This window comes from Lepidochelys kempii, chromosome 3 (genome assembly GCF_965140265.1).
Source record: "Lepidochelys kempii isolate rLepKem1 chromosome 3, rLepKem1.hap2, whole genome shotgun sequence".
NCBI classification, from domain to species: Eukaryota; Metazoa; Chordata; order Testudines; family Cheloniidae; genus Lepidochelys; species Lepidochelys kempii.
This window is the reverse complement of record NC_133258.1, coordinates 126,020,131-126,035,801: the sequence shown is the minus strand read 5'-3', so window position 1 is coordinate 126,035,801 and position 15,671 is coordinate 126,020,131. Positions and strand designations below refer to the sequence as shown.

Here is a 15,671-nt window from a genome sequence, read left to right as displayed (position 1 = left end):
AAGATTCTGCTCTTGATCTTTTTCAGGGTAAAACCCTCTAATGGGACCAGATCTTACTTCAAATATTGCTTTGCCTCATCCTCAAATTTGGATGTTGTAAATCTGGCTGAGGAAGGGTTAGACAATGCACATGTCATTTGCATCTGGTCAACGTTCAGCCAATAACTTGTCCATATGTGGGACACCATTGCACATGTTTTCTCAGTTCAGCATGCATTCTTGTAGTCGTGAAACATAAAAAGATTTCTGCAGCCTACCTGTGCACAGTGAGAACTATCTGAACTCTGATCCACAATCTCAGAGCCACAGTTGTGTGAGTGGTAAAATGACACTTATGATGTTCAGCATGATTCTGCTAACTTTAATGACATTGATCTGCAAATGATCCCACTTCTTTTGGTGGGACTGGTACAGAGTGGAATCTCTAGCCCCGGTGTAGCTGCATTGTTGCAAACCCCTACCGCAGATATGCCACACCAATGTGAACTGTGGCTTGCACCTGTGTAACGTATCCCAGGTGAACCACAGAGTGGGGACCCATGAAACTAAACCGAAGGTGTTACTCAATGTGGGAAAAAGTCTGGGAGACTCTGACCCTAAAGCTTGCACTCCTCCAATTTGGTGTTAACTGTATCCAAGAAAACAGGTTCCCTAGGAAGTGCTGTATATTGTGCCCCATCTTGGTTTAACAATGGGAGCATTCAGCAGACATAAATTATAGAATGTTGGAACCAATAACAAACAATATAACCATGCAAAATGTTTTTTCTACCAGGAAAGAAACACAAATATTGTTGGAGTCGCGTGTCCCGTCCGTCGTCTCCCCTCCCCCCACCCCCACCCCCCCAGCCGTGTACTGAGAATATAAAAATGAGGTAGTCTGGGTAAGGCCGGATTTACACCTTGTGCGCCCCTAGACACCCCAGTGGCCAGGAGTGGCAGGGGACCTCCACCGCCCGTGGCAGCTTGGAGCTCTGAACCAGCATGGGCAATGGGGGGTACCCCGCCACTTTTAACTTTTAGGTGCCCCACCACACAGCCCCACCACCACAACTACCCAGCACCCTGTCTAGACCCCCCCCACTTCCCAGCACCCCAACACACACAGACCTCCCCCTTCCCCATCCCCTCACTGCCCAGAGCCTCTCCACAAACCACCCCAGAGACCCATTCTCCCATGCCGTGCCCCCAGCCGCACTTACCAGACTGTAGTCTACATTTTCCAAAACAAGTAGCGATTTTGGGTTCTTATCTTGACATCTGAAAGAAGTTTGATTTTGTTTGTTTGTTTTTTTTCCAGTGGGTACACTCAGTAATTTATGAAAATCCAACTGTTTTAACATGTCTCAAATTTGGCACCTCCACATTCACTAATCGCTTTTGAAAAGCTAGGCCAGCAGACTTGCATACCTAATACAGCTCTACCCTGAACCTTACATGGGTGGGGGTGGGGGGAGGGACGCTAGGGTAGATAGGTCAGGCCCAAGATGGGCCAGCCTTACTCTGCTGGCACCTCCATCCTTCAGTGCACTTCCCGATATTAATTCTTTTCTAGACAAGACAAGACAAAAACAAAGACAACCTTAACCAGGCTATTTTAACAACTATCATCCAGATGTCAATGACACTTACTGCTGAAGTGAGCTGTAGCTCACGAAAGCTTATGCTCAAATAAATTTGTTAGTCTCTAAGGTGCCACAAGTCCTCCTTTTCTTTTTGTGAAACTCCTGTGTTATATGTCTGTGAACAACACGTGTAGAATACAACTGCTCAGCTCAAAAAAAACACCATTAAACTAACATTTTTTTTCCAAATAATTTTCCTGCTGAAAACCTTTTGAAAACTTCCTGGTTAGTCATGCTTTGGAGTGATGAGCTGCGTGCCCTGTAGTCTGCTTGTAGCATTACGATTTCCTGTCTGAATGCTAGCTATTCAGCAGAATTAAAACACTTCCTTTTACTGATATGATCTCTTTTTGTAATTAGATATAGTTCATATTTTTGTTTTATGTTGTACTTGAATACTGAGTGGGGCCCAGCTGATAGTACTTTTAATATTGTTTTATCCTTCATTCCGGTCTTTGTATCCATAAACTAATCTCTGGGCTGCTAATGCCCTGTGTATCCTGAGCACAAGTAACAATATGATCCTTGTGCTGGCCCTGGCTACCCTGGTTGAACCATCTAGCGAGAGCTGTTATCTCCCCTTATGTAAGAACTGTGCTGCCAAAACGAATGTTTATGGGACTCCTTTCTGTGAGATCCTAAACACCACCACCACCCCCATCTCCTACTGGTTTCAGCTAGAGCTGATGGCAGTCAGCGCCTCACAGGAACTGGCCCTATGACATTATGTAGATAGGACTTAGTGATTTTTACACCATGTTGAATTTAGACAACCTCATACACCAGTATTACTGAATCAGCTTATTTATTTGTATTACTGTAGCACCTATGGGCCCTAGTCATGGACTAAGACCCCGTTGTGCTAGGTGCTATGCAAATGTAGAATACAAAGATGGTCCCTGCCTCAGGAATCTTACCGTCTAAGTAATACTCTTAGACTTTAAGGTCTATGATCATGATCTATGGCTCTACGCTGACCTTCTGGATATTGCAGGCCATAGAATCTCACCCACCCACTCCAGTAAAATAGCCACAGGTTAGGGGTCTACTACAGGAAGTCCTCAAATCATGATTTAAAGACTTCAAGTTACAGAGACTCCACCATTTACTCTAGTTTAAACCTGCAAGAGACCCATGTCCCATACTGCAGAGGAAGGTGGAAAACCCCCCAGGGTCTCTGCCAATCTGATCTGTGGGGGAAATTCCTTCTTGATGCCAAATATGGCATTGAGTTCCCACACACCTGGGAAAGAATTATCTGTAGTAACTCAGAGCCCTCTTTATATAGTATCCCATCACCAGCTCTTGGAGATATTTGCTAGCAGTTGCAGATCAGCTGCATGCCATTGTAGACAGTCTCTTCATACAAAATCAGCCATAATTTTATCAAGCTCAGCTTTGAAGGCCAGTTAAGTTTTTTGACCCCACTGCTCCCCTTGGAAGGCTCTTCCAGAACTTCACTCCTCAGGTGGTTCTAAACTTTCACCTAATTTGAAGCCTAAACTTGTTGATGGCCAGAAGGACTCTGTTAAAGTTCACAGGCATGAGCAATCTATGTGATCTTTGCCCTTCACTTCAATGGGAGGAGGATTAAGCCCGTAAATTTCAGTGTTAATAAAATAACAATTACCGTTTATGCAACAGAGAACCTACTGCAGTGCTGTTCTCCCATTCTTCATCCCTGTTCCTCTAGTCAGGAGACTGCTTATGGAAATTCACAAGCATCCTGTCTTTCCAGTGCTTCAGAGAACATTATGCTTGCTCCCAGGAACAGAATAAGCAGACTTCAAGTAGCTTGACATGCCTTTCAGCATTTGAAACCAAGCCAAACCAAAACAGGATAATCTTCATAGGAAGTGATCTAAACCTCATTGCCTGAGATATTTAACACTGCACTGGACAAGTCAAATGAGCTAATAGACCTTTTCTATCTCTTAATCTATAACTCTCTCATTAAAAATTGGTAGGTCTAATTTTAGTTCTTGGGTGTCCTTTTTAACCATCTTTTTTAGCATTAATTAAGTCTCTTTGTAGTTAATTAAATTGCTGCTTTATTCAAAGTTATGAATTTAATCAATTGCATTATGGTATTCCCAGGAAATAATAGATTTTCTAATGTTCTTTCAGCAAACAAAATTAGCAACACCTTAGCAATTTCAACATATCCCTGTAACTAAATGTCTTGAACTCAAGAGGTTATGTTAAATTTAAAAGCGTAATGTGAAATATGCTCCAGGTTGTAGGCATGTGATACTCATTATCAATCTGAATGGATAGATAGAAAACTCGTGTATAATTTTAATTTGCTAAAGCAGTTTGAATGAACAGGAAACAGTGAGTGAAATCCTAGCCCCATAGACACTGGGAGTTTTGTTACTGACTTCCATGGAGCCAAGATTTCATCCAGAGTGTTTTGGGGACAGAGAAAGTTAGTGAAGAGAGGAGGTACCAGTAGTCTTGGAGATGCCATTTTGATGTGTATATAAAACTAGGGTTAGTTTTTGTTTTAGGTTTGTTTTGATTTTATGCTTTGCCAAAACAAAAACAAGATCCATTTAGATCTGGGTCCCATTTTTCCTATGTACCCAGAGTTCAGGAGTATGGGTAGATGGTTCTGGTTTTCACCCATTTCTATATGAAATAGGTTTGCAAAACCTAAATCACCCATAGTTTTTTGCTAACCTAACTCTAGTTTAGAGCCAATGCTCAAGTTATTCAAACCCCAAAATTTCAGGCGATAATAAAAGCTTTCTTAATCTAGTAGTGATTTTTGTTAAAATATATTTTAATTTTATTTCTTCATTCCATATGATGAGAAAATACAAAAATGGGGAAGGCAACTACAAAATATGAATTACACACAGACAAGGCAGCCACCTAGTATATGGTAATCTAGCCTCCTAGCAAATGCTGTGTGCAAAAGTATAGAATGGCTGCATTGGAAGACACTTGTTAGTGTTGTAGTGATATCAATAAGTTGACTCATATGGATGGTGAGTTGGATGAAATTCTTTTGGGATTCACACTAGATAAAAATGAATATGCTGTGCAAGTCAGAGCTAGGTAAATCTACTTGATACCATGACTTACAGCAAATTTAGGGCCTATTCCTATGATCCTGAGCAGCTCACACAGGTCTTGTGAAGGGTTTTGTGCCATCTCCCCTTCAGTAGACACAATGACAAATCTGTATTGTTACCCAGCATAAGACTGTTCTTCAGATGTAGTGGAGGCAGGACTGGCCAACTCAGGCTCCTGGTCTTGCAAATACTCAAACGTTTAGGTTTGTGCTTAACTTTAAGTACAGATGTTTTCGGGATCAGGAGCCCTGTTCAGTGTCTTCAAAGGATACCCCTCTGCGTTGACAACACAAATATTCCTAAGGAGCCTAGAAAACATGAAGCAGTGGGGCTCATTCCTGGTAGTGGCAGGAGGAATGTATCTTCGTCCTGCTGCTGCCCCACTAGCATGTGGGATTTGTGAATCTTTGTATATGGAAGGTTGCTAGTCGTAACCTTCCATTATTCCTTCAGCTGAACATGCAGAAGCACTATGAGCAAAATCTTCTCTGTCACCCATTTATAGTCTGAGTCTCTCCTTCAAGATGATAGCGCTACAGGTTTTTTTAATGACTGTAAATGAGTCTTTGGACCGAGTCGGGTGTATTTGGAAAGGACTGCACTAGTGGTACTGTAGCACATACACGTAGATCACTGTAACAGACCATAAAGCCTGTGATGAACAGGCATCCTGATCCCAGTTGCTTCAATTATTTACTCCAATGTTTCAATTTACAGGTTCTGTTTTTATCTATTCACATCATGAAGTTTCATAGGCAGAAGCAGTGGGATGCGGACGTCTTACATTCAGACTCAGTGTGCTGCACTGAAAATAAGAAGTCCCGGTGTGTATATACACACTTCATATTTGGCATAGCATATAGTTTATATTTTTCAAAGTTTTGGTATTAAGGATTTAATTGTAGAAACAAGTGTGGTGGGATTTAAATAAATATTGTGTTTTCTTTCACTCACAGTAACAGCTGTGCTTTTCTTTTTTTCTGTCACAGGAAGAAGGTATAGTGAAGGAAATAGACATCAGTCATCATGTAAAGGAAGGTTTTGAAAAGGCAGATTCTTCACAGTTTGAGTTGCTGAAAGTATTGGGGCAAGGTTCCTACGGAAAGGTAACTTTCTACAGTATGTAATGGACCTAATTCCGCTTTAAACAGCACTAGTAGCATCCCATTGAAGTCAATGAAGTTGTGTGGGCAGAAGAGCATATTTGCCATTTACTGGGGTCCTAGGTAAGACAGGTTAGGGGATAATATTTATGGGGCTAGACCCTAAAACATGAATGAGTGTTATGTACTGGTTATAAGAAAAAGAGGACTTTTGGCACCTTAGAGACTGACTAATTTATTTGAGCATAAGCTTTCATGAGCTACAGCTTACTTACTCACGAAAGCTTATGCTCAAATAAATTGGTTAGTCTCTAAGGTGCCACAAGTCCTCTTTTTCTTCTTGCGAATACAGACTAACACGGCTGCTACTCTGAAACCTGTCATGTACTGGTTATGTAATCCACTCCTTGTTGCATTAAACTACCCCCCAGCTGTTCCAGAGGTGGTGATTGTGCTATAATTGCTAGTTAGGGGACACTGGTTGAGATTTTCAGAGAGGCCTGTGGGAGTTAGGCATCCAATTCTCATTGACTTTCAATGAAATTTGGTCGCATAATTCCCTCAAGGCCCTTTGAAAATCCTATGAAGCTCATGATCTGAGCTCTGGAAATCCCAGATTTAGTGAGCAAGATAGCAACCATTAAAGTTAAAGCATGGGACTTGGAGTCAAATGTTTCAGCTGCAGCTCTGCCAGTGACACCACGTATGGTCTTGAGCTTTCACTTACCTTCTCTGTGCTTCAGTTTGCCTATCTATAAAATGAGGTTATTGATCACTTCCTCAGAGTGGTACTGAGAAAACTTTATGGTGCTCAGATGAAAAGCACCGTGTAACTGCAAAGTAGTATTATCTTTAAGAAAGATAAACTAGTTTTGCATTGTCACTTCCCTCTTTAATGCCCACAAAAGCCATGTTTGTGCACACATTCCATTGCTGTGTGCATATTATACATATCTATTACAAAACAATGTACAAAGACTAGAAACCACAAACCATCACCTGAATGTCCTTTGGTTAAGCATCCACGTTTCTATGGTCTGAATGAATGAGATCTCCAAACCTTTGCAAGTGTGACCCTTGCTAGCAGCTGGTGAGCCTAATTTAAACCAAGTGCCAAAAATCTGTGTTTTAAGTTTATTTTTCTTGGTTTGTTTGAAAATATATTCCTCAGGCCTGAACCCTTGATCAATCTGCCTTACTCAAGAAACTGATGTACTCCTAAAATCAACTGAGTTACACCAGCATAAAATGGAGAAACAGTGTCAACCTGTCTAGAATGGCTCACAACTATGAGTGCTGACCTCGGGGCAGACGCTCCAAACTAGTTGTATGTTCTAGAACATACAATTTCACCAGTCCAATAAAGAAAGAAAGAAACCCAGTAACAAGTGTGAACTCCTGAAGCAGTATAACTGTCTTACCATGGAGTCACAGACAGTCCCCTTGGCATTCCACTCTATCTTCCCACCCAGGTAAGCTGGACTATGTGATTATCACTTTACACCAAAAATCACAACAATACTCCGTTTACTCCCAGTCCCAAAGTACCAGTCAGTCACTTACCCCAGGCCATCTGTACTCCGATCTCAAACCAAAGACAATGCCGGTAGCCAATCCTGTAATAAACTAAAGATTTATTAACTAAGGAAAACGAGTTATTTATAAGTTTAAAACAGGAAACATAAACACACACAAATGACAGGTTTCAGAGTAACAGCCGTGTTAGTCTGTATTCGCAAAAAGAAAAGGAGTACTTGTGGCACCTTAGAGACTAACCAATTTATTAGAGCATAAGCTTTCGTGAGCTACAGCTCACTTCCTCAGATGCATATCATGGAAACTGCAGCAGGCTTTATATATACACAGAGAATATGAAACAATACCTCCTCCCACCCCACTGTCCTGCTGGTAATAGCTTATCTAAAGTGATCATCAGGTGGGCCATTTCCAGCACAAATCCAGGTTTTCTCACCCTCCACCCCCCACACAAATTCACTCTCCTGCTGGTGATAGCCCATCCAAAGTGACAACTCTTTACACAATGTGCATGACAATCAAGTTGGGCTATTTCCTGCACAAATCCAGGTTTTCTCACATCCCCCCACCCCCATACACACACAAACTCACTCTCCTGCTGGTAATAGCTCATCCAAACTGACCACTCTTCAAGTTTAAATCCAAGTTCAACCAGAACATCTGGGGGGGGGGGTAGGGAAAAACAAGAGGAAACAGGCTACCTTGCATAATGACTTAGCCACTCCCAGTCTCTATTTAAGCCTAAATTAATAGTATCCAATTTGCAAATGAATTCCAATTCAGCAGTTTCTCGCTGGAGTCTGGATTTGAATTTTTTTTGTTTTAAGATAGCGACCTTCATGTCTGTGATTGCGTGACCAGAGAGATTGAAGTGTTCACGCAATCACAGACATGAAGGTCGCTATCTTAAAACAAAAAAAATTCAAATCCAGACTCCAGCGAGAAACTGCTGAATTGGAATTCATTTGCAAATTGGATACTATTAATTTAGGCTTAAATAGAGACTGGGAGTGGCTAAGTCATTATGCAAGGTAGCCTATTTCCTCTTGTTTTTCCCTACCCCGCCCCCAGATAGAATCACAGAATATCAGGGTTGGAAGGACCCCAGAAGGTCATCTAGTCCAACCCCCTGCTCAAAGCAGGACCAATTCCCAGTTAAATCATCCCAGCCAGGGCTTTGTCAAGCCTGACCTTAAAAACCTCTAAGGAAGGAGATTCTACCACCTCCCTAGGTAACTCATTCCAGTGTTTCACCACCCTCTTAGTGAAAAAGTTTTTCCTAATATCCAATCTAAACCTCCCCCACTGCAACTTGAGACCATTACTCCTCGTTCTGTCATCTGCTACCATTGAGAACAGTCTAGAGCCATCCTCTTTGGAACCCCCTTTCAGGTAGTTGAAAGCAGCTATCAAATCCCCCCTCATTCTTCTCTTCTGCAGGCTAAACAATCCCAGCTCCCTCAGCCTCTCCTCATAACTCATGTGTTCTAGACCCCTAATCATTTTTGTTGCCCTTCGCTGGACTCTCTCCAATTTATCCACATCCTTCTTGAAGTGTGGGGCCCAAAACTGGACACAGTACTCCAGATGAGGCCACACCAATGTCGAATAGAGGGGAACGATCACGTCCCTCGATCTGCTCGCTATGCCCCTACTTATACGTCCCAAAATGCCATTGGCCTTCTTGGCAACAAGGGCACACTGCTGACTCATATCCAGCTTCTCGTCCACTGTCACCCCTAGGTCCTTTTCCGCAGAACTGCTGCCTAGCCATTCGGTCCCTAGTCTGTAGCTGTGCATTGGGTTCTTCCGTCCTAAGTGCAGGACCCTGCACTTATCCTTATTGAACCTCATCAGATTCCTTTTGGCCCAATCTTCCAATTGGTCTAGGTCCTTCTGTATCCTATCCCTCCCCTCCAGCGTATCTACCACTCCTCCCAGTTTAGTATCATCCGCAAATTTGCTGAGAGTGCAATCCACACCATCCTCCAGATCATTTATGAAGATATTGAATAAAACCGGCCCCAGGACCGACCCTTGGGGCACTCCACTTGATACCGGCTGCCAACTAGACATGGAGCCATTGATCACTACCCATTGAGCCCGACAATCTAGCCAGCTTTCTACCCACCTTATAGTGCATTCATCCAGCCCATACTTCCTTAACTTGGTGACAAGAATACTATGGGAGACCGTGTCAAAAGCTTTGCTAAAGTCAAGAAACAATACATCCACTGCTTTCCCTTCATCCACACAACCAGTAATCTCATCATAAAAGGCGATTAGATTAGTCAGGCATGACCTTCCCTTGGTGAATCCATGCTGGCTGTTCCTGATCACTTTCCTCTCATGCAAGTGCTTCAGGATTGATTCTTTGAGGACCTGCTCCATGATTTTTCCAGGGACTGAGGTGAGGCTGACTGGCCTGTAGTTCCCAGGATCTTCCTTCTTCCCTTTTTTAAAGATTGGCACTACATTAGCCTTTTTCCAGTCATCCGGGACTTCCCCGGTTCGCCACGAGTTTTCAAAGATAATGGCCAGTGGCTCTGCAATCACAGCCGCCAATTCCTTCAGCACTCTCGGATGCAACTCGTCCGGCCCCATGGACTTGTGCACGTCCAGCTTTTCTAAATAGTCCCTAACCACCTCTATCTCCACAGAGGGCTGGCCATCTCTTCTGCATTTTGTGATGCCCAGCGCAGCAGTCTGGGAGCTGACCTTGTTAGTGAAGACAGAGGCAAAAAAAGCATTGAGTACATTAGCTTTTTCCACATCCTCTGTCACTAGGTTGCCTCCCTCATTCAGTAAGGGGCCCACACATTCCTTGGCTTTCTTCTTGTTGCCAACATACCTGAAGAAACCCTTCTTGTTACTCTTGACATCTCTGGCTAGCTGCAGCTCCAGGTGCGATTTGGCCCTCCTGATAACATTCCTACATGCCCGAGCAATATTTTTATACTCTTCCCTGGTCATATGTCCAACCTTCCACTTCTTGTAAGCTTCTTTTTTATGTTTAAGATCCGCTAGGATTTCACCATTAAGCCAAGCTGGTCGCCTGCCATATTTACTATTCTTTCGACTCATCGGGATGGTTTGTCCCTGTAACCTCAACAGGGATTCCTTGAAATACAGCCAGCTCTCCTGGACTCCTTTCCCCTTCAAGTTAGTCCCCCAGGGGATCCTGGCCATCCGTTCCCTGAGGGAGTCGAAGTCTGCTTTCCTGAAGTCCAGGGTCCGTATCCTGCTGCTTACCTTTCTTCCCTGCGTCAGGATCCTGAACTCAACCAACTCATGGTCACTGCCTCCCAGATGTTCTGGTTTAACTTGGATTTAAACTTGAAGAGTGGTTAGTTTGGATGAGCTATTACCAGCAGGAGAGTGAGTTTGTGTGTGTATGGGGGTGGGGGGGATGTGAGAAAACCTGGATTTGTGCAGGAAATAGCCCAACTTGATTGTCATGCACATTGTGTAAAGAGTTGTCACTTTGGATGGGCTATCACCAGCAGGAGAGTGAATTTGTGTGGGGGGTGGAGGGTGAGAAAACCTGGATTTGTGCTGGAAATGGCCCACCTGATGATCACTTTAGATAAGCTATTACCAGCAGGACAGTGGGGTGGGAGGAGGTATTGTTTCATATTCTCTGTGTATATATAAAGCCTGCTGCAGTTTCCATGATATGCATCTGAGGAAGTGAGCTGTAGCTCACGAAAGCTTATGCTCTAATAAATTGGTTAGTCTCTAAGGTGCCACAAGTACTCCTTTTCTTTTTACACACAAATGAGTTAGTCTTAAATTTAAAATGGTCATATAGGATTCTATAATAAGCAGCTCTATATGTCCTTTAGGGCTGACCAGGCTAAGCAGCCTGGGGATCTCTTGCTTATGCTCTCTGGACTCGAAGATTCCTCAACAGAAAGATCCTAGTTTCTTCTTGTCAGGGATTTTTATCCCCTGTTCCCCAGAATCCAAGCAGATGGGATGAGTTCATGCACAGGTTTTCGCTTTGTGGAGGAAGTTACGAATGCAATCAACAAGGTCTCTGTCCTTTGATGCTACATAACGCTCATTTTGCCTTCAGTGTGTCATCTTGTGTGCAGGATGAACACTTTACCTTAATTAATACTGCTTTTCCTGTTCGAGTTAGACAATGACAGAGGTTTACAATGCAAACAGTATAACTTTATACCATGGGATAACAAAATTATAAGTAGGATTAATGCATGCAGCATCCTACTAACATTTCATGAAGTCTACACACGAAACACCTTCTTATAACTTTACTATCTGTTTGGCTTTACCTCTTGGTTAGTATAGTTCCGACTGGTTTCCAGCTATGCATTTGTCAGTGCCCAATGAGGCCTGGGGCCTTGGCATAAACTGGCGCCCGGTCTGCCAGTGTCACACACTGATGAAACAGACCCTACAGTTTTATTCCTGAGACAAACTATATTTAGAGGATTTATCCATTTTCCTGAACACTGCAAATGGATAACTATCACTACATCTGTTACAAGCTCCCTGGGATGAGGGAATTTGGAAACCATTCACCAGCAAATGTATGTCCTGCAGAGGAAAGACCATAGTAGTCTTGTGTTCTGAACATCTGCATTTAAAAACAGTCAGACCAAGTAAGCATTGGCTGCTGCAGTGAGATGCAATGTTTAGGGTTTTTTTATTTAAAAAAAAAAGGTGAAGGTTGGGGGAGGGTTTGTTCTTTCCAGATCAGCAATTGGCAGCTCTCCTTATTCCAAATGCCCCAGATCTTTTGCTCTGTTGTAGTTTCTCTCTATCAAACTTAATCCCAACTTTTCAGAATATGGGTATAATAAATATTTCAGAAATGGTTCAATGGCAGTCTTAGATTGTACTGCTGTATTTCGTTATTAGTCCTCTAAATTGGCTGTTTACAGTTAACATTTCACAGCTAAAATAGCTAGTCTCTGGTGCCACAGAAATACTTACCAAAGGAAGACTTGGTCTTTTGGGCAAGGTCCACACACTTTAGAGAAGGATCAGCGTATAACGGGGTACAGATTCAACCTAGCTTGGGTTGTGGGTGATTGCTAGTCACCATTCAGGGAGCTGTGTGAAATAAGTTAGTGCTCGCCATACTACAAAAGGCACTATTTGGTAGCTTCAGCTGAGAGGCCTGGGATTGAATGCCCCTGGAAAGCTAGCTGCCTCTTCGCTCCAGTAATGGTCCCTACAGGTTAGGACAGGGTGGGGAAGCTTGCGCGAGGGTTGCTTAGGCTGTTCCGATCTAGGTTTTCATCACCACAATGTCTGAGATCCTTGTTTAACTTTATAGCGCCTTAGTCTCCAGGACTGTCAAGTCACCACTCTTCATGGCTACTAGCTGGAGCCAACGCTCTGCTGCAGGATGCTTAAAGAAACTTCCTTTGTCATCTAGGAGAGCTGCAGGTGCTCAACGTCTCTAAAAATCTTATTTAGGTGCCTAAACAAGGGTTTAGGTGTCTAGCTTTAGGCAACCACATAGGCTGAGGGGAATTTTGACAATTCTATTTGCATTCCATTGTACCTTTAAGAATAATAAGACATCGTTTTGCAATACAATGCATTTTTGTTCCATGTCCTTTTTGGTTTGATGATGATTTTGATGTCCTCTAAAACAGGACACAATGTTCCTTGACTCATTTTGTTTTGGAGGGGAATGCAGACGAACTGCAATATCCCATGCTACACAACAGCTGACAAATGACTAATAATTTAAGTTGATGATTTTTCTTATTACAGCCATAGGGATATTACTGGCATTGCAAGATTATATAGCATGCAGTGAGGGGTTTGGGTTTTTTTTTGTTTTGTTTTTGCCCAGTACTTTGACCATTCCAGTTTAATATTCCTGCAGGTATAATGTGCTGTGCTGCTGACAGTGGAACGCCGCTTATGAAACATTATATCTAATACTGTCCACTTGATTGGGAGTTAGATACAATGCCAATGTTTAAAGGTGAATAACAATGCTGGAACTCTGGGGTTTAGCCAAACTTGCTTATGGTGATTTATTTTTTTTCACTTCCTATCCCCATAATGCCAGACACTATTTCTGAGTAGAGTTGAGTGAAAAACATACAAAAAAGGTTCCATGAATAGTCTCAACTTTTAAATGATTAGCTTTGGCAATGTCCACTCCTCTTTCTGTCTTTGATTGCCATGAATATTTGAGTAATTGAGCTTAATTTAGCAAGAATGTTAATGGAAAATCTATTTTTAAAATTGTATCTGTAGAAGCCAGATTTTACACTTTGCACACACAATTATTGGTGGTAGCATTGTTTGCATGTTTATCAGATCAGGAAACGAAATACCAAATAACACATCTGTCCTATCCAAATATTTTTATATTCCACTTCGCTTCTAGTATCTGTCCAGCAGCAGAAGTCCTGAAACACCCTAGAGAACAGCTTCTCAGATTGTATTTCTGGCCCTTTTGGAACCAGTAAATACTGGAAATCGACTGAAAGACCCTGCTCTTCTGAGATTTCTTGCCTTATTGATAGATCAAGGAGGTATGAATAGTTTGGAAAGCTTCAAACTAAGTTTTGGGAGGCTTATTGTGACAGAACTAAATTGTTTTTCTCCCTTTCCCTTTTGTCCCAAAAAATCATCTGGGACTAGATAGGAAGAAACTGCTGTACAGAATAAAACAAAACAAAATATTTTGTAAATTTGCAGAGTCAAAAGGTGTAATAATAGGAACCTTTCACAGATGTACACTGGGCAAACTATCTGTATTGTAATGAACAATTCATTCATCAGATGTAGCCTTTTTTCTGTTCATGAAGTTTTCATAAGCAGACTTTGATCTTTAAAATTTTATTTGCTTACAGTTTTACAGGACTTATGCACACACATGTCAGCTTCTGGATTGTTAATGAACTATTCACTTCAACTACATGCTTAGCTTGTCAGTCATGAATAATGAATCACATAGTATGGTTTCTTCTTCCTGAGTCAAATGATTAAACCTTTTTAAATGGGCTGAACACATCTGGGCACAAATGGCAAATATCTTGTTTTCATGCAAATACAGCAAGTTATGCGAAGAACAGCCATTCTCCAGACATTCATGTGAATAGCAGTTTAGAAATCAAACAAATGTTTGCAAACACTATTACTATTCGACCACTTTAACTGGATGTGTAAAGAACAACTGATCATATTAAACATGTTACCTTTAGCAGAGGGCAATAGGGTAGAAAATGAAGCTTACAAGGGCCAGCTAAGCCAATTGTTTGTGAAGTAAAAACTAAACACTTTGAATATTAACTTTTCCTTAGAATTCTTGCCGTCTCAGTATCCATTACTCCATCAAATTCAGCAAATGCTCTCCCCTCAAACCACTGTACTTGATTACATTGGTGTCTTACTTTTGTAGGTATTTCTGGTGAGGAAGATCAAAGGATCTGATGCTGGCCAGCTTTATGCCATGAAGGTACTTAAGAAAGCCACTCTGAAAGGTACGGATTAAGACACTGGGCTGAACACGCTCTCTCCTGTACTATAGAGTTTACTTTTCTTGTGATGTGTAGGATCTGTTGGCATAGTTTTGTAGGATCTAAGAACACAAAAGCATGTTCTTATCAGCCTCCACCATTCTGTTTCCTCATTTTGGACTGAACTTACTAAAACTCCACACTTTCAGTGCAACATTGTGCCTTTAAATAATTGCACCCAAAATTTTGCACCTCCAAGTTATTTGCAGGATCAAATAATAGATGTGGAAATGTTATTTAACAGCACCTGAAAATCCGGCAATAGGTGCAGGTGTTCTCATTTGCACCTGCAATAAATTGCAAGCAGTGTTATTTGTGGGTACCAAATTAGAGGGCAAGTTCTGAAAATTGGTCTCTAAAATTTTTACATCAAAAAAAGTTTTTCATGACTGTTTAGCCATTTTAAGAAAATGCTCAATATTGTTGTCACTATCACTAGAAAATGCAGTTATAGTTTGTGTTCATAATAACTAAAATGCTTAGGCAAGGAAACCTGTGACTGATTGCTACTCAGATTGAGCTATGGTACCTATTACAGATGGAACAACAGTTTCTCTCTCTCTCTCATTATTTACTTTTTTTGGTAACAAAGACAGACTTGGTTGCCATATGGAAAATTAAAATGTTGTTCTGCTTTCTCATTTTCTTCTAGTTATAGCTATGGTTGAGAGAGAGTTCAGTGAGTCAATTCACTTGTGGTTTTTTTCCTTTGCTGGCCATACAGTATGGGAGCCAGAAATTATATAAGGAATTTGGTATTTGCTAATTCTGCATGACTTATTCACTATTTTAATAAGGATTATTTATAGT

The 15,671-nt window shown here is 41.7% G+C and overlaps 1 protein-coding gene across 7 annotated transcripts in view; it reads left to right on the top strand.

The window, feature by feature from the left end:
• The window catches only part of RPS6KA2 (ribosomal protein S6 kinase A2), a 476,285-nt gene that overhangs the window by 305,112 nt on the left and 155,502 nt on the right, over window positions 1-15,671 (top strand). For all 7 annotated transcript variants that reach the window (XR_012158128.1, XM_073337900.1, XM_073337899.1 and 4 more), the window contains 2 exons: window positions 5,695-5,811; window positions 14,744-14,825. Coding sequence is in view for 6 of the 7 variants with exons in the window: in XM_073337900.1 (XP_073194001.1) it covers window positions 5,695-5,811; window positions 14,744-14,825 (199 nt within the window). In the remaining variant the exon portion in view is untranslated. The remainder of the gene's footprint in view (window positions 1-5,694; window positions 5,812-14,743; window positions 14,826-15,671) is intronic.